This window comes from Pollicipes pollicipes, unplaced genomic scaffold (genome assembly GCF_011947565.3).
Source record: "Pollicipes pollicipes isolate AB1234 unplaced genomic scaffold, Ppol_2.1 Scaffold_7231;HRSCAF=8579_pilon_pilon_pilon, whole genome shotgun sequence".
In the NCBI taxonomy this organism is placed as follows: domain Eukaryota; kingdom Metazoa; phylum Arthropoda; class Thecostraca; order Pollicipedomorpha; family Pollicipedidae; genus Pollicipes; species Pollicipes pollicipes.
This window is the reverse complement of record NW_023597034.1, coordinates 11,036,083-11,060,824: the sequence shown is the minus strand read 5'-3', so window position 1 is coordinate 11,060,824 and position 24,742 is coordinate 11,036,083. Positions and strand designations below refer to the sequence as shown.

The following is a 24,742-nucleotide window of genomic DNA, read 5'->3' as shown; positions in this document are numbered from 1 at the left end:
AAAACAAGGCGGTCTCATTAATTCTCCTTTTGAGTCGGTTTCAATGCAAATCTGTCCCAAATAAGGTGTGCTGAAATGCGATCATGGGTCTAAATCTGCCGGGCTGGGGTTGGCGCATGCGCAGTGTGGCGGCGTCCGAGCCGACGGAGGACGCGACGGTACCGACGGTACGGCCGCCAACATGCCGCCAGACAGTACAGCCGCCAACATACAGTCACCGTCGAGCCGGCATAATAGGTGCCGACGGCTGACGCAGGCCGACAACACCCACTTGCCAAACGTGCACCCGACGTCAGAGGAAATTAGCTCCAACCGTGTGCGTGCATTTCTACCTGGTTTGCAACAGGCTTGAAACTTGCTGAAGGCTTCTGTCGCCGTCAATCAAGTGGCACTAATTGCATATGAACAATGGTATTGAAGGTAGAGGCTTTGGCAATATGGATAAACCTCTGGTTACCCATAAAAAGAAACAGGTAACGGGGCTGGACTGGGAAGATACTTTCAGGGCATTACCTGTATAGTTGTGGACACAGGCAGGAGGCTCGGAACCGTGAGCCAGATACTTAGATACTATCAATGCCTGTGCTAAACTCACTCATCACCAAAGTTATCCAAGAGACCTGCATTGTCGAAGCAAAAATATTGGGCCTAGGCTTAAACATCTCATAATGTCCTCCCTCACGAGAAGTAAAGCTGTGAAAATGGTAACCAAGTGGGTAACTGGCTGGTTAATCTGATAACGAATGGCACACAAGCAGGTACGGTCAAACTCCACGAGTAACGGGTAGGCTATAAAAATGAAATCCTACCTGTGGAAGCCTCTAATGGAAGAAGGCGAGTTCATGATATTTTGTTGTAACGGCTGGATGATTGTGCATCGGCCAATGTCACTGTGTGCTCCCGACACTTTTCATGGGATGCTTACCATCCCTGAGATCACCTGCATACCTCCTGGTAATTCAGTTAAATTTTGTCATGCATAATGGCTGACGAAATTAAATGTATGTGGGTTCCAAGACATTCACTTAGGCTGCACAAGTGCGTTTCGATTTCAAGCATTTTGTTCTCAAAATATGTAACAATGTTTGCTTGATAGCGGCATTTGACCAGATCTCCTGGTATACTGCAATGCCAGTTACTTCCATCACAATGCGTTTGAAGACCAGTCATAACACCGAATAATTCCGATTGTTTTTTCGCAGAGCGTCTTTCAAGTGAGTTAAAGCTGAAACCCAGATATATTCTACACTTTTTGCTTATTTTGAATCCGACTCCCAGCCATCGAACATAGATACACCTTCAGAGATGGATTGTTGGAAAGCTGGCTCGATATGCATCCGGCCAGGCTCGGCAATTTTCGTCGGCGAACTCGATCAATTTCTCGAGATTTATGTCTTTGGTAACGGGCCAAAATACTGCGGAACACGATTATATTTGGGTGAATATTGGTCGATTTGAGCTGTTTATTGTATATGGGCACGGTTAAGAAAAATGTGTCATTTCTTGTCTCCGAGTCAATCGCAGGCGCATCTGTGCGTCGGTCAGTGTTGCGATCGCTTACTGCTTGTTGGACGGTACATTCGCTTACGTCATGCAGTTGGTTTTGGGTCTGCTTTGATTGTCGAAATCTTACCTTAATCCTTAACTCTATTCCTGTCTGAGTGGGGAACGATTCTGACCTCTCTGAAGTTTTTTCGTGACGCATTTCTTTAGGCATTGAGCAAGGTTCTAGAAACGTGATGACTTTTCCTGATGTGAGATTACATCTGGTGATATAATTTGTATATTTATACATGTGCCACAAGCACCTCCATATTTTTCGGAGGGATTGTTTTGGTATCTTGTAAGAACTTATATTTGGCATGCTCCATGTACGCTCACTATGCAGGTAAGATACTTTGCTGCAACATTCAAGATATCCTTGTGCATAATCGGAAACATTGAAGTGCGAAAAGCGGATGCAGGGACACATTTTCGGAGTCAGCCCTCCAATCTTTATGTCCTGAATGGTAGATCCGCCTACGAAACATAAAGAGGTGCATTGTCAAAGTGCGCCACTGGCTATGATGCTATGAAGATAAGTTCATGGTAATTTCTGTGTTGAACTCATTGAGTGTTGGCTTATTTGAACACCCAACAGTATGGTGTTACTGACAAGGTGATCGTGCGATTCGGATGTTTCTAACACGGTCTATCCAGGAGGCTTAAAATGGTTTGTATCAACACGGACCTGTACTGTGAAGTTGATACTGCAAGCACTACCGCTGTGAAGTGTTTTACATCGCCTCCTTTTTATCTCTCCTGACTGCGCTCTGACACGTTAAATATTATTAATTAATTATGGTGTAAATAATGCAACGAGAAATCGTTTCAACCTATGCTGAAATGTCTACCAAAAATATCTCCAGTGCCGGAGAAGGCAAGTGGCTCCCCGCCCAGAATCAGCATAAAAAGGCTGCACAGAAATAGGGCTAAAATTTCCCGAAACGGTGCGAACCGTGGTTTGCGTTGGAACGCAAGAAAGCGTCTCAGAGACGCATGCATGCACCCACACTTCTTTACCACCAGTACCCGCTCTCTTTTCTGCCCAAATGTGCCGCTCTCCTGTCGTTTCGACGTCGTAGGTCAGACTTAGATCTGGCTTCTTCCGTGCCGTGTTCTCTTTCGCGATGTTTCTTCCGAGAATTTTACGCCTCAGCCGTTGCTCGAATGAGGATAACATTTGGCTCAAGTTGGATGTTTGTTTGCAGTTTGTTTGCAGTTTGCTCAAGCAATGTGGTAGGAAAATCTCGTTTGATTGGACGGCCTGTCCAAAACTTCCTAAACTTGTATTCAGCTCAACTGTTCAAAAACTGCACTTTTTACTGCTGGAAACCACATATAATTGTGACATAGGTACCAGGATATTGGCTTCCAGAGGGCGAGACGGTTGATCTGGGCTGAACCGTGTATTTCAAGCTAAAATGCGCTGCTGAATGCCAGCCCATTTGACACGCGGCCTCGCTCGTTATAGCCTGAAAATAGTAGCATTCTGCAGCTGTTTTGTCTTCAACCAACTATTGACACGGTGGTGGAAGGAGTGTGCAGACAAAGAGGTGGTGCAGTCTGGCCCCCTCTTCTTCGCCCTCCTGTTCATCCTCTTGTTTTCCTCCTCTGAAAGTGTTGGCTGGGGAGTCCGGTCCCAAAAAAATTTCATTGTCAAGCTCCAACTCAGTAACCAATGACGACAACCAGCCAGTGGAAGGGCTTTCTTGGTGCTTAGGTTTGGCTGATGAGGCTTCTGTTAGCGGACTTTTTTACATTTTTGAAAGTAACGCACACATGACGAACATAGCCTTGTTAGAGTGTTCTGATGTCTCAGGACGTTTTGCGTGCCGTTCAAATGATGCTTAGCGCAACGTATAACGTATGCCTTAACGACAAATATAACACGGCGAATACTCACATCGCAGGTGAGGACATGCAAAGTTAATATCGAGTGAAGCTCTTGCAGCCTGTTGCGGGGTGACGAGTTTGCACTACGATGCCTCCACCCGTGCCTTGAATGTCCATCATAGCATCGCGCCCTCTCGGCGGGATGGTGGAAAGTACGCCGACTCCGTGTCACGACGAAGGCTCAACAGTAAGTTCATGTGCCCACCATCAAGTGGCTCGCACCCACCCAAGGCGTCAAATTTACTCGTCAAGGAAGTCAAATGTCTGCAGCAGGGGGATATGTATACTCCTTCAAGGTTCCCAGCACAGCGCCTTCTGTTAAGCATACTAGGGGAATTATCAAATAGTTTTGACCATGTGGTATCAAGTGTCCCGCAACAGGGCTTGCGTAGCAAGAACTCAGGTTCAGCCAAACCGGAGAAAACAAGCAATAAGAAACAAATAATATTATAATATAACGGTCATCCAAGCAACACTCCACCGGGCCTTCGCCAATCAGCGGCCTTGCCCTTACGACCCCTCCTCGCGCGGAGGTGGCGCCTCAGGCGCGCCGCGCCGCGGGCTATATTTACCGCCAATGACCGATCAAAGCAAGTGAGACATTGCGCCAGCGGGCCGGTCCAGGGGGCGGCGGGAGGCGTCAGCTGGCGCAGCGGCACTCGGTGGCGCGCGGGTGGTGCGGCCGCACTGGTGACGCTGGTGTACCTGCGCAGAGGGGGCCCACGAGCGAGGCCGGTGGGTGAGCGCGCGAGAGTGACAGGCGCCGACGCGGCGCCGGGCCGGGCCCGCCCGCGACAGCGAACCACCGAGTTACGAACGGTGAGTGCTGGGGGGCGAGGTGACGCCGGCCGCACGCGCACGCCGCAGTGTCAAGGTCGTGGGTTAGTACGCGGCCCGTCCTGGGCGCTGCTCGCGACGCAGCGCGAATACGGTTGGGAGTTTGGTAGAGAACGCTCCACTGTTAAGTGTCTGAGAAAGAGAAGGCCGAGTTCTGTCGGATGAATTTCTGATGGCATATTCAAAAACGGCCTTTTTCTTACACTGTATCAGCCCTCTCGAAAAAAGCTAAAACAGGAGAAACTTCGGAGGTAAACTGTGCGCGAGGGCTCAAGCAGATTCAGCTCAGCGCGTCTTCGAAAATGGATCAGCAAGGAGCGCTGCTCACGTCGACCGCCGTGTGGAGACATGATTGGGTGGAAATGGCTTGTGGGTCGGTGTGCTCTCACCGAATAAGTATTAAGAGCTTCCGCGTTCAGACTGCCTTGCTGTTGCACGCTCCAAGTAGTTAAGAATGCTGACGAATGAAAAAGTTCCGATCAAAATACTGCCCCCTAGAAATTACTAGTTTTCAAGATCACCTGAAATCGCTTGGGTACAAAAAGTTACTTGTTTCTAGGGCATGGGGGCTACAGGGAAAAGGGTATTACAAACCTTTGCGGAAATATCGTACAGCCGTGCTGCGGCTGTCTAGGCTGAGACTGGATCCAGATCAGTAGGTTACCAATTCAGCAGACATACACCTGTGGCACGTCTGGGAGTGATGCAAACAGGCCTCTGCCACAGACCGGCGCAACGCAACGACCGAAGCAAACCCACAGTTGTTTGGATGCCCGGTGTTCCGTTACAATGTCATGAATCAGCACCGGCCTATTTCACATGCCCGGAGGGCAGCAGGGGCGCCGGGCTAAGAATAGGCGCCAGGCCTTCCAGGGTGACCGGCCAGCGGTCTAACGGCGCTGGAGCCTCTGCCCACACATCGGGCCGAAAATAGCGACCGCTCCAGCGCCGCGCCAGCTGGCCGCGCCGGCGCCGGCTCCAATGTTGCGGCTGCGGCTCAGAAAAACAGCCTCGCCTTCGCCACCGGCTTTTAGAAGAAACACCGGTTTCGAGCCGATACGGACGCCTGCGGCGTTTCACGGCGGCGTCTGCGGCGCGCCGTGGCCCGTTAGCAGACCCCCGCGGCGTGTATCAGACGGAGGTCCGACGAATGCCGCGCCGTGTCTGGCGTCGCGGTCGGACGCGCCCGCCTGACCCGGATGGCCGTGGATGAGATGGGAGCCGCACCGAATCTCCTGCTGAGATGGGCACCTGCAGAGGCCCTCATAGAGCACGGTCGGACCAGACGAACATAACTTGCTGAGGTGCTGATTATACATATGTTCGAGCGCGCTGGGCAGCGCAGGCTGATCTAGTGCGCTGGATCTAGTTTCAAAACCCTTTGTGTTTAGGCTGTTTCTTTATTTATCTATACGCGCCGAGATTTGCCAGTAGGCTTGCAGCTGGTGCGTCACTTAACGTGGGTGTTACAGACTCGCCCAGTGTCTTTCCCTGTGACAAAGCGGACCTGTAACAGTGCCGCGCGCCACGTGCCACTGTTTATGTTCTCTGCCCCCTGCGTTCTCCGCCTGTGGCCCACGCGATGCGAGGTGCGACTACGCAGCGGGGGAGTGGGAGGGAGGGGGTCGCGCGCCGCGCACAGCGGCCACGCGTGGTGCGTGGCCGGTTAGAAGCTCTGTGTTTGTCCGTTCTCAGGCGAGGGTCGTGCGGCGCTCAGACAGCCTAGCCCTGGGCCTTCTGGCGTTGCCGTGCTCGCTGGTGCGTTATGCTTGATGGCGTACAGAGATGCCCAGCTCTGACATGTGCGTCTGGGCCAACTGCGTGATCCCGGGAAATCGCATGCGTTCGACATGCCCAACTGCATTATTTTGATAGAGGACCTGCGGTTGCGTTACCCGTCCCATATCGCGTGTCGTATCATTATCGAAGGTCTCCGTAGTTCGCTCACTAAGTGCCTCCATCGCGCCGCCGTTCCCGTCGATCGAGCTGTGACGCAGCGCTCTCTTCTGTTTCAGTCCAAGGCTCCGTAATCCAACAGCCACAAAACATGCCGTAAGTAGAGGCCTCTCAGCCTCGCGGTGATGGCTCCGGTTGGGGCGCGTGTGACCGCGCGGTCGCCCCTGTCTCTAACTAACCAGCGACACCATGTCCGACGAAGACGGCCACCCGTAGCCCAACTGCGTGACGACACACAGTGTCCTCTGCAATACTAACACCACTAGACAGATGTCCTTTCGTAACTCTTCTGGTGGCGGTAGATGCTAGCTTGCTCGCTAGATGTCGCACGCGTGCTTTGCGCTCATGTACGCTTTTCGTTCTTCTTTTCCATTGACGATTTTTGAGTACATGCTCGCCGTGAAGCCGTCGGAGCGAGCAGAGAAATGTAAGCACGAGTTTGTTTTGCTACCGAGCATCGATAAATAAAGCGAACAGCTAAATGTTGATGTGTGTTCAATTGAAAAGAAGAACGAAAGAATACCCTGAACACCCATGGTGACCCCTGAACAAGCAGCACCTCCGAGGGCCAACTGTTGAGAGGCTGTCGGCACACACCCACCCTAATCAGGTACGGACACCGAGCGATATGTACGAGTGTTCCCTACAGCTCATGTGTGCAGTGTCAGATGGTTTAGAGGACTCAACCTGACCAGATACCAAGTATTTGTCAAATCCTGAACGTACTTTCAGTCACTTAAGTCCTATTTTATTTTCCGCCTACGGTAGGAAGTAATCGGAAAAGATGCAGCCGAGCAGGGACTCAGCATTGATTGGCCTACATTGGGCTGGCTATTTGCTCTTCATTTGTGTTCAATGAGGCAAGGTGTTTCCACTTTGATTTTAATTTATTAATGCTTACATAAAATCATCAAGCTTAAACCAAAAAGAAAACAATCTCACAGAATGCGAGAAGCATGAAAATCTACCTGATTTACGGTATTCTTGTTGCAACAAGGTACAGTTTTCCGTATCCATGGATTTTAATGTGCCTTAAGTTATATCTCTCCATGCTAAAGACGGTTTGGTTGAGGCCAGTAAATTGACACTTTTGAAGTCCTTAGCATGAGGCTAAAAATTAGCATGTTGTTTCTTCATTGTCATGACCAAGATGATCCTACTTGGCAATGTTCCCCTCGGAGCTCTTCTGTTGGCGGTAGACCCCAGGCCTCCGTGGTGCATGGGGGCCATACAGGTCATGGCACCACCCGGAAAGTCAGATATGTTTAGAAGAACGCCTCCACTTTTGTGTAGTTTGGGTGTTAAACATTATAATTTTTGCAGCCCCAAGACGAGGATTGCTGACCAAGCGCCGAAAACGCACCGAGATGAAACTAGAAGCTCCGCTGTATCGGAGCTCACATTTTGTTATTCCAAACTCAGCCTCAGTTTTATTGTTGTGTACCCGAAAGTACTTTTTGTGAGTGTACCTTGAAGATAAAGGGGGTTCCTGCACCCAGTAACCTTGCTAATGAGAGTTCACATGATAGATGCATTAAAAAGCCCGACAAATATTGGCACAGGGCCAAGGCGAGTGTCTTACAGCATTGGCACGAAGGCGCGAAGGAACTTTGGGCCGACAGCTACTCGAAAATAATGGACGAGGTCTTGCTTAGCGGACGGGCAGTCAGTTCATGCCAGCTCATAATCTGGCTGCTGCCCATGCGTGTCATGTGTAGTAAATAGGTATGCCCTGATTAGTGCGTCCAAATAAAGTGGGGTGCGGGTGGGAGTGGAGATAGCTGCTTGTATTCCTGAGCCAACGATTGAGCAGTTATTGCAAATTCATGTCACAAGTTAAGTGTGAATTGTTTTAAAAAATTGCTCTCGTGCATCGCGCATGATTTTGCGTATTTCGTCACCTAGCCCAAAGGCCAACATCATGAATTAAATGTCGATAACTTTGACAAAGGTAAGTTACAAAATTCATGTAATTGTCTTTAGAGCCAGGTGCGCAACATAGCACAATACGTGGACAGATGCCACAGTAAAAAAAAGCAAACAATATGCCTGCGTGAACAGATCTGACGTGCGTGGACATATCTCACCCAAAAACGTGAAAATATATGTACACATGGGGCTACTTCAGTTCAAACATTAAGGTTCGTTCCCACTGACACCCAGTTCTTGAAGCAGAGGTGCCTGGAATTAGGACGGAACGTGATGCAGAATCAGCTGTTTACACACAACACGGAGGATCGTACTAGAGAGAGAAAGCAATCTACGTCAGACATAAAACCTGTCCTGCAACTACGCGCCTTGATCCGTTACAGAGTCGAGCCACAACGCGTGGTCCAACAGCTGATAGCATTACATAAGCCCGCAGTTCTCCTCGAGCACTTGGCTTTCAGTGAGCCGACAGCCTTGCATCTTGTGCCAACTCTGTCGGAAGTGACGGCCGCGTCGGCGGGGCTATTTAGGTGCGCGTGTCCCGTGACGTCACTGGCTCACAGTCCCAAGTTGACATGCCTCGTCGCTCGCAAGTTTGGAGATGTAATTGGATTGCACGCAAGTGTTGACGGCATGAATAGCGAAGGTGTATGACATGGGCGCCAGTGTTAAAGCTCTTGTTGGTAACCGCACAAATCGGGTATAGTTTCATTATTTTCAACGGGAATGACTGAGGCACTGTCAACTGCTGTAGCTTAAGCTGCGTATCCCACGCATGCAGGCATGGTGGTGGTCACTGAAATGCTGAACGCATAGGAGCTGATATTTTTACTATTAAGGTGCATGTCTAGTGGTGATAGTAATCCAGTAAGCTCACGGTTTTGAAACACACATTGGACTTAGGCACTTTCAAATGAAACGCAAACACTTTCAAGCTAAGGCATCTATCGCATTCGAATTTAACGGAGCAAAATCCACAACGTCAAAGATAAGTCCTATTTTTACGCAAGGATATAGTGGTCATTTCCGAAGTGGATTTCAATTGAGTCGCTTCCGATGTAGACAGGCTTATAGGCCATCTGCTCCACAAGTCATGTACAAACGTACTTAGAACATATAGTTCATTACACGGCCGACGTGTCTGATTTCCGTCTGTTGCGATTTAAAATTCTCAGAATACGAAAACCTGCCACTACTTAAATATATATTTAAGCCGATTTGTCGACGCTTTTAACCAACCGAAAAAGTCCATTTCAATCTTAAGTAATAGTAGGGAGTCAATTTCGCATCGGCTCAACGGAAATACGGCTGAATCTGAAGTCATGTGGCCAGGCGCATGACCAGTTTCCCAGCCCGAGCAAACAAACGACTCATCTATAGCAATAGACAAAGATGTTAGCGCGTCCGAGCGGGTTGCTGTTGCTTTCATGGACGGATCCGTTGATGGGGTAGCAAACCACGTCAGAAACAGGAGGCCCTCCCGACAGGGAACGCCAAGGCCATCAAAGCTTGCCCATGCCGGACACAGTAGGTCCCAGTCAGAGAGAATCTGCCGTTGCTGAGCAGATTAGATCACTACTGAACACCGTGGGCCTTCGCCAGAGAGGGGAGGCCGGTGGTAGACAAAGTACCGTGTTTCCAGAGAGCACTGGCATCGGTGCACCGATAGCCTTCTGGGAATAGTCTATTTGAGGCTATGCAGAGCATGCAAGTGGGCGGACTTGGCCAGTGCCAAAGCGGGTGGGGTGGCGTTGGTTTAATAAACGGGTCGCGCCGCTTGGTGCGGGAAGTGTCAAAGCTGGACAAGGGGCAGCGCATGTGTTCTGCATGTGTTCATACGGAATGTTAAACTGCATTGCCGCTTTGAGGAACATCGTCAAAATTTTTAGCTTAGGAGCTTAGTCGTGCATCTTAAATGGAAGGCTGATTCATGTGCCACGTGTCAATTTGCGAGTGGTGCCTTCTCTTTGAGCTGGTACATTCCAGACATCCTGAGAATAGACTCGCGGGAACTATTCCGACCATGGCGGTAAGCAGATCTGGGCGGAGGAGAGTGCAGCTCATCAGGCTGTATTGGCATGTGGCCAGCCTCTGCAGTTAATGCGAGATCCACTTACCTGGCCTCAGTTGGGTGTCAGAGACGACGCCTTGGCTGCGTTAGCATTCCGCAGCGTGACGTACGATTATAAATGCAAATGGTTCTTGCATGCGTCCTCAAGCCTACTATAAGAAAGTCACATCGCCCCGATATGTTCCCCAAGCTGCATTCCAAATCGTTGGAGCTGACAGTTTTTTACTGGCTTGCCTAAATATTCATGTCACGTAATCTGTCAAAATATGATTGCGTAGTGTTTTCAATTCGGTGTCTAAATTTTCTGCGTCGCTGGACAGATTACAATGTAATTATACAGGAGTCATGCCACCAAATTACACTGGCTGCTTTACATAAATGTGGCATCCACAGACCTCTGGCAATAGCCCGAGGATGTGTCATCACATTCAGCCACAACACACTTATCTACATAAATGATAATAAAATTTATGTTATGCATAACCTGCCGCGCGTAGATAGGCCACCGTCAGGCACATTAACGAAACCTGTCCATGGTAAAGCCGGGAGCTGCAATGTAGTGGGTCAGGCCAACAAATTGCAAATTTGGTACGTCATATACCCAAGAGACATGCAACCCGTGCACTTTTTCTTGTGGAGATAATACAGGAGCTGCTAGTAATACAACGCATGAAAATGCGCACTTTTCAGATGCATCTAAAAAGCTGAGTAAGCATAGAAGACAACCGGCAGTTACAGCTTGGAGGGTTTCAAGAGCCATTCATTGGGTGTTTACATTTTATGAAGGCTGGTTGCATTATGGTTTATTTCATGCAATCGGTTTCCATAGCACTATCCAACTGTAATTGGTATATAGACAGCGCAAATATTTCATAAGCGGATATAGGCATGGACGCGGGCCAAACAATTGGATGTCGATATATATATATATATATATATATATATATATATATATATATGTATATATCAACTTAAATCCAAGAAAAAACTCAACCTTGTTTGATGTTCCCTTTTTGAATGCCTCATGGATATTATGTTAAACCGAGGTTAGGTTCGTAATGAAAACTAAGGTTAATACAGCATAACATCATGATGTTTTTTGGAAAACGGCACAAATATCACGGCAGTTGCGGTAGTCGATAGATAAACAATGGTAGGTCTATCACAGCGATGTAGACCAAGCGGGAAGAGCAAGTAAACGAAGTGTAACAGCTGATCCAGCTGACAGCATCTTGCGGCCAGCAATTTTGAGACTTTGAGAACTTTGAGAACAAACTTTGAGAAATACCAGAAGCGCGCACATATGGCGCACATATAGTCGGTTCCAGCAAACCATTTAGTATTCTTTGAATTGTGGTACCATCATGTACGTGCATCAGGTCGTGGCTCAGTTTCGTCTTGGTTTATTGGGTTTTTTCTCGAAATCACGCTCAACGGTGTCAGCTACGTTATCCCGAACCGCTGCGCTCAATCGTGAAATGAAATGAAGCAACCTAATTCTCGGCAGTCCGTCCTGCCGTCTTACGTCGCCTGACCTGTAGCCCTCCCGCTGTCGTCCGCTGTAGACCACCCCAGTCAGGGGGACATATCGAGCGTGTTAAGGCGATTCGAACCCACCCCGCCACGAGTGGGTGGACACGAAGACAGACGCGTAATCGACTGAGGCACCGGAACGGACATGTGGCATCCGTCGTGGAGCAATACAGCCAAACCACAAAACCGTGTACTTCCCTCAAACATGAGCTAGTACACTCGCTCGCATCCAAACTAGAATTCACATCCCAATAATAATGAAAAGCCCTCACAAGGAGAAATCAGTTCAGTAGAACTCGTGACCTCAGGGTCCCCAATTGACCCCAACTGACCCCAATTCATTAGAAGAAAATTAAAGAAAAGGTGTGCGCATGTTTCTCAAGACTAACGGCGCCATCATACACCTCGGTGTTGTGGAACGACGTTCAAAACTAAGGGCACCGTTATGCTTCTTATTGTTGTGTAACGACATACAAACGGTTGATGGCCTATACGCCATTTTGAACACCTGTGTCCCGATCTATTTAGGCTTTAATAACCCTTACAAGCACGGTCATGTAAAACGCAAGCTCTGGTTGAAAACTTGTGATAGCCACTATGCAAAATGTCCTGATCACTGAGGCTGAATAGTTTGTAACAAAGGGATGTCCCACCACCTTCACCCCCCCCCCCCCCCCCCCCCCAGCATTGCTAACCTCGGCAGTCAGAAAACAGGCATTGTAGGGCTAAGAGGTGCTTGCTTTTCCGTAATTGGGCAAGGCCTTTACAAAAATACTCGGATTATAAGGTGGAGTCTGCCAGATTAACTGGGCTAAACTACTGGCAATTATGATTTATTGCATCATGCTTTAATCTACGAATGAAGAGCACAACAGGAGGTCATGTCATCAGAATATCATGTAACTGCACGTGCATTAGGATTTGATCGGAAATGAGCAGTTCCAAAAAAAATCTGGAAAAACAACGTCCAACGCTAAAACGTTCGGCGGCACTGCAGTTAGCATTTTATGCTGTGCGTTTTAGCATTTTAGCAGTTAAGCATCAACGCATTTTTACACGTGCCCGGGTGGCCGGCTAGATACCCTTCGCTCGGGTGGGGGTCAATTTGACCCTCTCCCCTGAGATTTCGGGAACTAAGAAAGCTAGGGACACCAAACTTGCAGGCCGTCTTGACCTGTACGTTAACTCACTTAGGTCAAAGTTTGAGCTTTCTAGGTCATGACCTTCAGGTCAAATAAAGTCAAACAAGGTCAAGCTATGGGTTGGTCACGAAAACAGGGAACTAGAATCGCTTTTGAACTAGGGTGGGAGTGAAAAATTACATCGCAAAAAGACCGTGCGGAAGTGAAAAAATCAATTCACAAAAGATGTAACTTATGAGATGGTGACTGATGCCAGGGGCGGATCTAGCCTGGAGTTTGGGGGGGGGGGGGCAACCGTTCGTCGCCAGCTGGCTGGTGTGGGATCCGAGGTCCAGTGTATGGTGCCTCTCGCGAGTACCTAATGGGGACACCATTCAAAACCGAAAAAGCACCGAAATGCTTTTGAACCTTAAACAGAAGTTAAAACAAAACAGTTAAAACAGTTAAAGTTAAAAGAGGTGGTAAGTAGACGAAACTTTTATGAAATTCTGGGAATGCTTTGGGCCCATGAGCCCATTGCATGCCTTGTGGCATCATAGTTTGTCTATGACAAAACTCGATGGATTAACACAGAAAATGGCTAACTCTGGTTACCAATCATGTGTTGAAAGCAGGTAAGGTAAGCAATCACTTGGTCCACAGGACACTTACTGGCTTCTTCTTGCTCCCCAAAACAAAAAGTCAGTACCTTTTGCATGGTCTGCTGGCAGACAGAGTCATCCCGCTCACCCCCCAAATATAAATATCTATCATGCCCACCAACCTACGAGATTAAAATGCGAAATAAGTAAGAGGTGTACATGATAAACATCTCCAGAGGGCAGAACTTCGCCATCAAACACTTCTGTATTGGCTTCGTCAGGTCTGTCCCAGGGCTCTGTATGGTGGCATTAGCATAGCCTTGCCAGGCAGCCTGGTGAGTCAGGCACTCGAAAGGCCTAGATTTATCATTATTGAGCACCGCCATGAACCAAGAAAACGGTTAACCAAGAATTTAAGAGGACAAAAATTGTCGGTACAGATAAGTTTCGTGCTTCAAATTGTCTCATTCATTGCCTGTGAATTGTTCACGCTTGGGTACATATCAAACATGTTTGGGCGGCTGGCGAATTAATCCAATTTAGGTATAAAATAGGTACAAGTTTGCAGTTGGAGCATCTTGCAGAGAAATGGTCAGAATTTTAAGCAATAGTTGGTACCTCTAAAAGCAATCGAAAAGGAAGGAAGAATAAAGTGGTATCACACCCGGATGGTACCGAGAAAACAAAAAGCTAAATAAATATAAGGACTGGTAATTTTCCAGCAAAATTTTGTTATCAGCTGATTTAACTAAAAATCTGTTAATGGTACTGCTCAAATGGTGATATTCATCTTGTAAGTTTAATTTAGAAGACATCTCTTGAACTTTTCACTCCGGCATTTCGGGAGTGATGCAATTTAGTGGTCAAGTTTCCTCGGGAGAAAGAAATACGTGGAGTAAAATTATCTACCAAGCTTTGCTGGTGTTTGCGCCAGGCTATGCTTTCGTGGTGTGGTGGTCAGACCAAAAAAATAGGGGATGCGTGAAACCTTGCATTTGGCGCACAGCTGCAGATTGTGATGCATTTTGTAAACAAACCAATCTTAATGCGTGCAAGCGGCTGGGGTCGCTGGGATTCTCGGGCTTAGAGGTAAACCTCAGGAGGGGAAATAGGGGTTTGGCATGTGCGATTAGACAATGTCAGGCAGGAGTGAAAAATTCACACAAAATATGGGGAATAGGAGTGAAAAATTCCTCCTCATAGGGTGTTGCTTTACACCCAAAGTGGGCAATTCTAGGACACTGCACGAAAGTGCCCTCAGAACCTAGGAAGCTGTTGCTAAGCAAAAGGACACAAGTCCATTTGAGGTCAGTGACCTTGTTTGACCTTTTGAAGGTCATGGTGACCAAAGGCATACAAGACTGCTCTGAGTTTTGCATTTGAATAAGCGACAAAGATTATGCTAGGCAGTTTGTTCATAAAGCAAAATGTCGACCGTGGTCATCTTAGGTCAATGACCTTTTCTGGCCTCTAAGGAGTCAATGAAAGATGTATAATGCGGTTTCTGCTATCAATAAATTCGAAATGAGCACCACAAACTATCCCATACAGCAAGCCCTAGAGTAATCAATCAGGTTGGTTGTGACCTTGGTATGACCTTCACACCTGACCTTAGGTCAACGCAATTGGCCCATTCGATGTTGGTAGTGCCTAAGAAAGCATGTCAGAGGTGTATAGTTTTGTCAAACACTCCGTTGCTGTATCAGATTGGACGATTCCCTTAAAATTGCCTTCGCTGAAATCATAGCCTGACTTTGACCTGCCACAGGTCAGCGACCTTACGTAATAAATCTACATTTGTGATGTCAAGCGATCTGGTATTCAACTGTCTACAGCTATGCAAGATTTGGCGCGGCTACGCCGCGCCGTTCGGAAACCATTCTGTAAAAACCTTCGGCGGGTGTCAATTTGACCCCCCACCCGAGCGTGTGTTAAAACTGGCGACACTCCCGGCAAAGAAATTCTCCATATCTAGTACGCATCATTCAGGAGTGAATTTTTTCAAGAGATAAAAGATGCGTTCTAACATTAGTAACGTCATCTTTGAGTTTGATGGCACTGTAAGGACGTACCTGAGACGCTATTTGACTTAGAAGCCTCGACAATAACCCCACAGTTAGTGCACTGCTGGGAGGACCTAGTGACCGCACAAGCCAAACGTTAATATCAGCGGCACTGGTCGTAACGCGATGTTTTTAGTAAGCGCAAGAGATGGTGGCGGTCGGTACTCACACCAGCGATCAGCACAGCAGCAAACCCAGTCGACTGCCAACCGGTCCACTCCGGACTCATTGCCTGTCCGAGACCCCGCCGAGTGTCCATCCTGTGCGCCACATTCTACGAGCGGAATCCAGTTATAGCGAGTCCTCATTTGACGTTTAATATCTTTCATTGAAATAGCACAACTCCCTGGTGCATGCCGATCCTGCCAGCGACACTGCACCAGCGTGGTCTCCGTCGCCACGCCACCTGACAGTACTCCGCCTCTTGCAGGACCGGAGGCCAGCCGGCCCCGCCCGTCTTCGAACAGATCTTCCGAAATGCTCGCTTCGCGCAGGGCGGCAACGCCCTGTTCGAGGGCAAGGTGCGGGGCAACCCGCGACCCACGATCTCGTGGACCCGCCAGGGACGACCGATCAACGGTGAGGCCGCAGCGGGGGCCAGGTGGCACGCCCCGAATGCCGACGGGAACTGGGATGCTGTGAGCGGCATGGACCTGGTGGATATGTTGTCGGAATACGTGCGTTGGCTTACGATAAGTTTGTAGGGCTAGGCTGATTTATGCGTTTGTATCACTGTTGTAAGAAGGAGCCTGAGATGCATTGTGTAGATTGCTTGCATGTGTGTTTTGATGCACCGAGCATTCAAGCAGGCGAAAGCTTGCGAAGTGAATATTCCGCCATGCCACGTGTCCTAAGTTATGTCTCCTCTCTCTCTCTCTCTCTCTCTCTCTCTCTCTCTTCTCTTCTCTCTCTCTCTCTCTCTCTCTTCTCTCTCTCTCTTCTCTCTCTCTCTCTCGTCTCTCTCTCTCTCTTCTCTCTTCCTCTCTCTCTCTCTCTCTCTCTCTCTTCCTCTCTCTCTCTCTCTTCTCTCTCTCTCTTCTCTCTTCTCTCTCTCTCTCTCTCTTCCTCTTCTCTCTCTCTCTCTCTCTCTCTCTCTCTCTCTCGCTCTCTCTCTCTCTCTCTCTCTCTCTCCCCTCTCTCTCTCTCTCTCTCTCTCTCTCTCTCTCTCTCTCTCTCTCTCTCTCTCTTCTCTCTCTCTCTCTCTCTCTCTCTCTTCTCTCTACTCTCTCTCTCTCTCTCTCTCTCTCTCTCTCTCTCTCTCTATCTCTCTCCCTCTTTCTCTCTCTCTCTCCTCTCTCTCTCTCTCTCACTCTCTCTCTCTCTCTATCCTCTCTCTCTCTCTCTCTCTTCTTCTCTCTCTCTCCTCTCTCTCTCTCTCTCTCTCTCTTCTCTCTTCTCTTCTCTCTCTTCTCTCTCTCTCTCTCTGCTCTCTCTCTCTCTCTCTCTCCTTCTTCTCTTCTCTCTCTCTACTCTCCGCTCTCTCTCTCTCTCCTCTCTCTCTCTCTCTCTCTCTCTCTCTCTCTCTCCCCTCTTTTGACTACCATTCGTATGATAAAGAATGTAGACGTCATACTCCAAATAACTGCTCAAAGTAATATGACACTTGAGACGCGATGGCGGATTGGGCTATCCTCAGTCGGTGTGCCGCGCCGCATGGCCTGCAGATAGCCTGTATTGATATGCTGCACCGCTGTGCCTCGAACTGGTCTGTGTATGTATGCTGTGCAGTTTGACGGTTGTATCGTGCGGTACAGCCTAATCACCAGGAACACGGTGAATGGTCGTGCACGGTGTTTTGCTTTGGGCTGCGTTTGTGCCCTTCCTTAAAGTAATGAGCACGCCTGCACGTAATTATCAAATAACAGCTGTGGGCGCACATATGGAAAGCTGGCACCAGTGCTGGACATCGTGCTGGCGGTACCAGACATCGGTGAAATGGTGCATCCATTTCACAAACCGTAGTGCTTACTTCTATTCAACAAAGGCGCTTATGGACATTTTTGAGATAAGCCAATCACAGTGGTGAAACACAAAATCTTATAGGCTGGGCTGTACTTTGGCAAAATAGTTTGGAACGCACTTGAGGAGGGTGGGCTGGGCAAAGAAAAATGACTAAAACTAGCCTGAAAACACAAAAATGGGTTTTCCCTGAATCGGGCCAACTTGCTTTTGAAACATGGGAGGCTGAAGCCCCTCCCCCAACCGAAGACGTCACTGCAGTCCTACAAATGGCTGTTTGCGGTAGTTGATCCTTACGTCAGAGACGGTGTGTGCTAACGGAATGCGTACCGTCAAGCTTTGCGCTGGGCCCACTGCAAAATTATGCCCAATTAACTACGCTTTTAAGGGAAAACTTAACAAACTCTAATGCGGTAAAAACGGCTTTAGAAGAAATTGGTGACTAAGTCAGGTCTTTCACGCACCCAGCTCCAAATCGCGAACCGCGCAATACAAAGTTGCACGCGTCGCTATGCTGTCCGCCACCATTCCTGGCTGGCTAGATCGGAATTCGACCGAGGTCAGCACGACCGGCTCCCGCCCGCCCCCGCGGCCGCAGAGTGAGCTGGCCGGCGGGCGGGCGGGCGGGCGGCGTTCGGCCCGGCTGGCCGGGGTCGCCCGCCGGCTGGCCGCTGGCTGCTGGCCAATCACCGGCTGGGGGCGTGCCAGGCGCGAGGCGTCAGCTGACGCCGGCGCCTCCGGGCGTTCGTCTGTATGTGGGCGGGCGGGGGAGCGACTTCCTGCCGAGCTCGGAGGCCCCAGGAGGCTTCCGATATTTCGGTCCGATTGCAGCTCTGAGTCATGAGCATTGCGTAGTCACAGAGTCTGTCATGTCATAAACTCTGAGTTATGGAGTGTGGAAGCCCGATCGGAGGAAGACTCAGGGGAGCAGTAGCATTTAACCTTGGGGAAAAGGGCGCGGAATCTGGACAGAAAATGTTCAGAACCTGCATTCTTCAGAACCTGTGAAGTTAAACAGCCCCATAAATAAAAACCTCAAGACAAAAGGTTTGGAGTGACGACAGAACCAGACCGCATCGGCATTCGAAGTTGGTTTGGATCAGTCTACGTGAAGACTTGGGCGTCGTGACAAAGCAGCAGGCATGCGTCACGCGTCCGGCTGAACTGCATAATCATCAAATTAAAGACGGCATGGTCTCTTTGACCCATTTCACAGCCTTTTGGCATAGCTGGTTTGTAGTGAACCTCTGTATTTAGTATTCTTGTGCACAAAGACATCACATATTTGTTCATTTTCCATCTTCACACGGCTAATATCAATAGCATGAAAATATAATCTCCAATAGGTTTAAAACTATTATCAAATCAAGTCAAATATATGGATGGACTTAAAATGGTTATCAGTCATTGTCTACAGGATTGAGCCAAAGATCATGGAAATGAAAATGCGTAGCCATTGATTCAAGATCACGTAAAGAACAGAACCTCTCTTTCAATTCTCTATGTTGTGATCTGATTTTTCCATCGTTGCCTTTACACATGGCAGTATGGAAAACACAGTTAAGAACTTCGCAAAAATCATTGGCAACGGTCAATATAGCGATGAGGCTTTAACCTTGGGGAAAGGGCTGGTAACCCCGACAGGTGGTCGGAAAACAGTGTGCAAAATGTGCATACTTCGTGGAAAAGCGCGTCACACGCTATTCCTTGCACCTACACGAGTCATTTGTGTAGATGTCATAGCACATGAAAATTGTACATCACGCCATCGAAATCCGTCGTTTACTTCCCCTCGTTAGCTTCCGATTTATTTATGGACGGCGAATTTGGCGCGTTGGAGGGCAAAGCTATTTGGCTTCGCCCACACAAACAAACCAGCATCTATTGACATTGATGAAATCACGAACCGCTTTTAGTCCGGGAAGGCTCCAGTGCCTTCGCCTCCGTGGGGCCTGGAAAGCTCGCCCGCATGGCTGAGGTTCCAGCGGCCGGAGCCCCCGAGGCGCTCACATGGCGACAGATGCGGCACCTCACGGTGCGGAAACCACAGCCGCAGCCCAGGACGTCGCTGGCAGCGGCTGCTGGCGCGACACGAACATAAACAAGGATCGCCCGATCCTGGGGGGAGGGGAGGGGGCGCTGGAGCGCGCCCAACGCCCGCCTGGAAAGTCCGAAATGTCGGGCTAAAAAATTACCTGTCAGGACGAGGGGTGCGACCGGGTGAAATCTGATCGGAGGTGAAAAACGCGGCTGCCCTCTTGAACCAAGCTGAGCTAAACGGGCGGATTTGGCTTGGTACTACTGTGTGCAGACATTTCTAGCTAAATGCATGATTCGGGAACAAGGTTAGCGGGGAATTGCAATGTCACTGTTATTGCCACAATGATCGCTCGCTCATGCTATCACTGCGATTGGTTGCCAAACATTTGATATTCTGGCCTAGTTGTTTCCAGAAAAGTCACAGGCAAACAGCAACGTCATTACAAATAAACCTGTTTTATTATACGCCACGCCAAGCATAATAGCTTTGCCAGGTGCGCGGCATCGCATCGACTGCTTTCACGAGGCGTCATCGTAAAGCACTGCGAAAGGTTACCCGTCGTCCAGATAAATCCCAGAGGACTTCGTGCATGCTTGTTCGCGTTGCCATGCCCAACGTACGCTGCAGTCAGCCAGTGGCGGGGTTTGGCCTCGAGTCGTCATGGTTCCGAGCCCCATATTTTCTAAGCAGGACCCTGTCTATGCCTGTCGCGGGGCCCTGACTGTATATAGTGGGGTTTTCAGCAGAAATGTTTCAGCACTTTTGGATGCAAAAGGCTGGATATTTTCCCCACATCTTCGCTCTTTCCTCGTTCTTATGGCTCTGAAATAGTCGGGATAGCTGGAATAGTCTCGTACTCACCCAGACCAAACCCATGTGTGCTGATGTCTCACCACCCGCCGTGTGGTCGTTCCAGATTCGAACAAATACCAGCTGAAGTACAACCCGACGACCGGCGAGGTCAGCCTAATGATCTCTCGGATCGGGCCCGGCGACGAGGGCGAGTACACATGCCTGGCCAAGAACCAGTACGGGGAGGCCATCTGCACAGTCTACATCCAGCCGGAAGGTGGGGGGGCGGCCGCGGCCGCCGGCAGATGCGCCCACCGCCGATGGTACGGCGTTTGAGAACTCGGAACAGTGGCGTCATCAACCGGCGCCTGAGGGCATGTGTTCCGTGTGATTCATGAGCGATGCGCATGTGATATATGCAAGCAGCAGAAGATCTCTCAATGTTTCTGCTTTGTTTTGTTAAATGATATGACAGTGTGAAGCTGCGTCAGGTGACGGTAAAAAGTGACGCATGTAGTGTATGGCAAAGTGACACTACCGTGAAGTGATAAGAACTTACTTGCATTGGCTGTTGTTTACCTCAGTTATCAGAAGGCTTTTTGCATAAAGTACTTCAACAATTGTTTATTTTCGAGCCCGAGAGCTATTCCATATGGAAAATAATAGTCATCAGTGTGTTTGGGTTCCAAATCATCGCTGCATTATGAACGATCGTAGCTGTGCCGACCACGAGGCTGGGAATCACATTGGCAGCTATTTTCTCCATCATTCACCTGTATCCAAGCTTTCTTCGTGTGCGCCACACCGCACCATCTCTGTGTGTTTGCAGCTGCATACCTGCAGCAGCAGCAGCAGCAGCAGCAGCAACAGCAGGGCATGCAGCGCCGCATGATGGGTCAGCAGCAGAGCATGCAGTTCCGGCAGGAGATGTCGTCGGTGACAGATTCAGCCGGCCACACCACCACCAGCTCCACGGTGGACCGTCAGTACCAGAGCTCGCCGTTCGGCCAGCAGTACCCGGGCCTGCCCGCCGGCCAGCAGACAGAGGTGAGACTATGTGACTGACGCAGGCCCGCTGCGCACCTAGCGACCCACGGCCCGTGTCGACCCGCACCCACCTGTATCATGGGTCGTGGCTGCGTCTGTCGCGGTGCGACTTCCGTCCCCGAAGCTTTGATAGTACAAGTGTGGACCACTTTAAGCAAAGCATGCAGCGAGTTAAGTGAGACTGTCTTGCATGCTTCCCAAAATCGGCTACGACCATTTTCATTTCAGTTGATTTCAGTGTATCCGTTGGTATAAGGTAATGAAACATGGTGAATATTTGGACCTTTATAGAATTGTTGGAAACTTCAAGAGTTTAACGACAGCGTTCTCTCTCACATGTATACACCCACACACACGCACACACACACACACACATGCACGCACGCACGCACGCACGCACACACGCATGCATGCACGTACGCATGCACGTGTGTACCACGGCAGGCGCAGGCGCACTCGTGTGACCTCTGCCTTCGGCTTCGCAGGAGTTTCGAGTCGACACATTCGAGTACCGCCTGATCCGTGAGACCGAGTTCCGCGAATCCCTGACGCGCCGCTACGCCGGCGAGACGGAGACCGAGACCGAGGTGGAGACCGAGTCGGAGAGCCGGCAGCCCGGCCCGCTCAGCCCGCCCCAGGTGCAGACCAAGCCGCGCGCCACCATGGTGGCGCAGGGCGGCGACGCCACCTTCCAGGCGCGGCTCGTCGGTAATCCCAAGCCCAAGGTGACCTGGTTCCGGAACGGCGTGCGCGTGCGGCCCGGGCCGCGCGCCGCCATGGCGCATGGCAACTCGATGGCCACGCTGAAGCTGCGCGCCGTGCAGCCGGAGGACTCGGCGCACTACACGATGCTGGCCGAGAACGCGGCCGGCTGCGTGGTCAGCTCGGCCTTCCTGGCCGTCGAGCCGCCAGCCGCCGCCGACGCCATGCGGCAGGCTGTCACCTCGCAGCGCGTCGAAAAGTCGTGAGTGGACCCGGGGAGCGGTGCGAGTCGCTGGCGTCGGCAGCTGCTGATGACTACATGCTTTATTCAGAAAGGTTTGGTGTTTGACTTAGCCTTTGCAATAGCAATGACGAGAAGTTAAGAACAATACTCGTGCGCGATAACACTTTGTATGAAGCGTTCGCTGTAAATTGCAGACCTTAACCGACCAACACTTCGTTGGTTGCACCAGTCTCTTGTCTTGTTAAACCACGCTGACACCGAATAACTCGTGAAGTACTTTGTGTCATCAGGGTCACACGAATGTCACTTAAGCTAATGTAATGTAATGTCATGTCATGTCACCGGTGCTTCCGCAGCTTCACCTCCCAGACGGAAGAGATTTCCGAGGACCGGTCTCTGGCGCCAACCTTCCTACGCGTGCCCACTGACAAGGAGACGCAGGAGGGCAAGATGGTGCGACTCGAGTGTCGCACGTCGGGCAAGCCCAGCCCCGAGGTAAGGTATCCACTGAAGAGTAGGCGCTTGGTAGTGGCTCGTTGTCCCGGGACGTCCGTGTAAACAGTGAACGTTGTCTGGTGGCTGTGGTCAGCTAAATGACGTCTCAATGGAGTGTCACGTGTACTTATGAGGGCACAGTGCTGAGAGGTTTGTGTGATTATGTAACGCTGTAGGAGGTCATTCAAAACTGGCCAGCATACTACCGCGGTGGTGCTGGGCCGATGCGTTCCTTACAGCACGCCGTTATGCTTTTAGGTGTTCTGGTACATAAACGGCATGCCCATAACGAACGACGCCACGCATAAGATTATGGTGAACGAGGCGGGCAGCCACGCCCTGATGATCACGAACGCCGCTCAGCGCGACTCGGGGGTCGTCACCTGCGTCGCCAAGAACAAGAACGGCCAGGCCGAATTCCAGGTGAGACCGTTGAATCCAACGGAGCCCTGTAGTTGGTGCTCTATGTACTTGTGAGATCTCCCCCGAACAAGGCCATTTTTAGTGGTAAGCACAACGCAACCACTTGACCAGCTTATGTCAGTCATGTTTCGAATGGTGCCGGTGCATGCTGCGTTCCACACTGAAACATTGCTGCTTGCTGAAGCCAAGATATTAGGTCATATTACTCACCTTGATGCTTCGTTTCTCACTTCGTTCGGGTTTCTCTGAACCATGTATGGCGGCATCGAGTACATGCTGCTGTACTTCTTTTGCCACGCACCAAATCATCACCACACAATGCACCGCTACATAACAAACCCCGACACCCCTCATCTCATCCCCCTCCCTCTCCCTCCGCGGCAGGTGAACCTACACGTGCTGGAGAAGGAACAGGTGATCGCGCCCAAGTTCGTGGAGCGCTTCCAGACGGTGCACGTACGCCCCGGCGAGCCGGTGTCGATGAGCTGTCGGGCGGTGGGCGCGCCCACGCCGCGCATCACGTGGCAGAAGGACGGCGCGCCCATCGACGGCTCGGCCAGCGTGCGCATCGTCACCGACGGCGGCGCCTCCATGCTCGACATACCCTGGTGGGTGGCGGAAGGGCGGCGCTGGAGGGCGGGGGTACGCTGGGATCGAGGTGGCATGATGGTCTTGATGTAACCGATACTCTCGGACTCTTGCTAGCGCCTTTTGAGCTCGCAGCGCAGACGGAAGTAATATCAAAGTACAAACCTTGCGGCATCACCTGCAGGGCTTTCCAGTCTGCCCTTCAATGGCGTTACTGAAATTATCCTTACGTCGCGAAAACGCGTGCAGAAAGAAACCGGCATGTGGGATCTGGTCTAATCTGGATCTGATTTGGCCCTGACCTCGGTCGGGCAAAGATCTGGATCTGATTTGGCCCTGGCCTCGGTCGGGCAAAGGCGTGCTCACCATGAAGCGCGCATGCCACTGTTCTACACCCACGCGGTGTCTCGTTAAAAAAAGACAACGCATGTAATATTTAACGGCAATGGACTTCAAAACACTGCAACGGTAAACGTGCCGTGGCGTGCCAGCCACCAACGACGCCCGGCGGCAGCATGGTGACGGCGCTGGCGTCCCGCGTGTCTGTATGTTAATCGCGCTGCGTCCTGGCCACAGTGTCCGTCCGGAGGACGCCGCCTGGTACCAGTGTACGGCGCAGAACGCCGCTGGCAGCACGGCCACGCGGGCCAAGCTGTACGTGGAGGCAGGCCCGGCAGTGCCGGCCGGCGAGCCGTGGAGGCTCCACCTGCCCAAGCCCACCAAGGTCAGTGGCGGGGTCACCTGGTCAGGGTCAGCGTCGCGGCGCCCGGGCCGGTCAGTGCCGGGGCTGTGTGGGCAGGGTGCGCACAAGAGTTCGCGTGGGCTGATGAGTGCCGATGAGTGATGAAGTGATGATGCCGGAAGGTTAGCTGCGTAGCCAGCGCGATGACAAGTGGTGGACGGA

The 24,742-nt window shown here is 50.4% G+C and overlaps 1 protein-coding gene across 1 annotated transcript in view; it reads left to right on the top strand.

The window, feature by feature from the left end:
- The window catches only part of LOC119109550 (titin), a gene marked incomplete at its 3' end in the record, with an annotated part of 117,801 nt that overhangs the window by 8,002 nt on the left and 85,057 nt on the right, over positions 1 to 24,742 (top strand). The window contains 9 exon segments of the mRNA XM_037233219.1: positions 6,288 to 6,324; positions 15,978 to 16,126; positions 20,464 to 20,616; positions 21,169 to 21,386; positions 21,872 to 22,350; positions 22,689 to 22,827; positions 23,086 to 23,250; positions 23,635 to 23,858; positions 24,415 to 24,562. Coding sequence (XP_037089114.1) covers positions 6,288 to 6,324; positions 15,978 to 16,126; positions 20,464 to 20,616; positions 21,169 to 21,386; positions 21,872 to 22,350; positions 22,689 to 22,827; positions 23,086 to 23,250; positions 23,635 to 23,858; positions 24,415 to 24,562 — 1,712 coding nt within the window.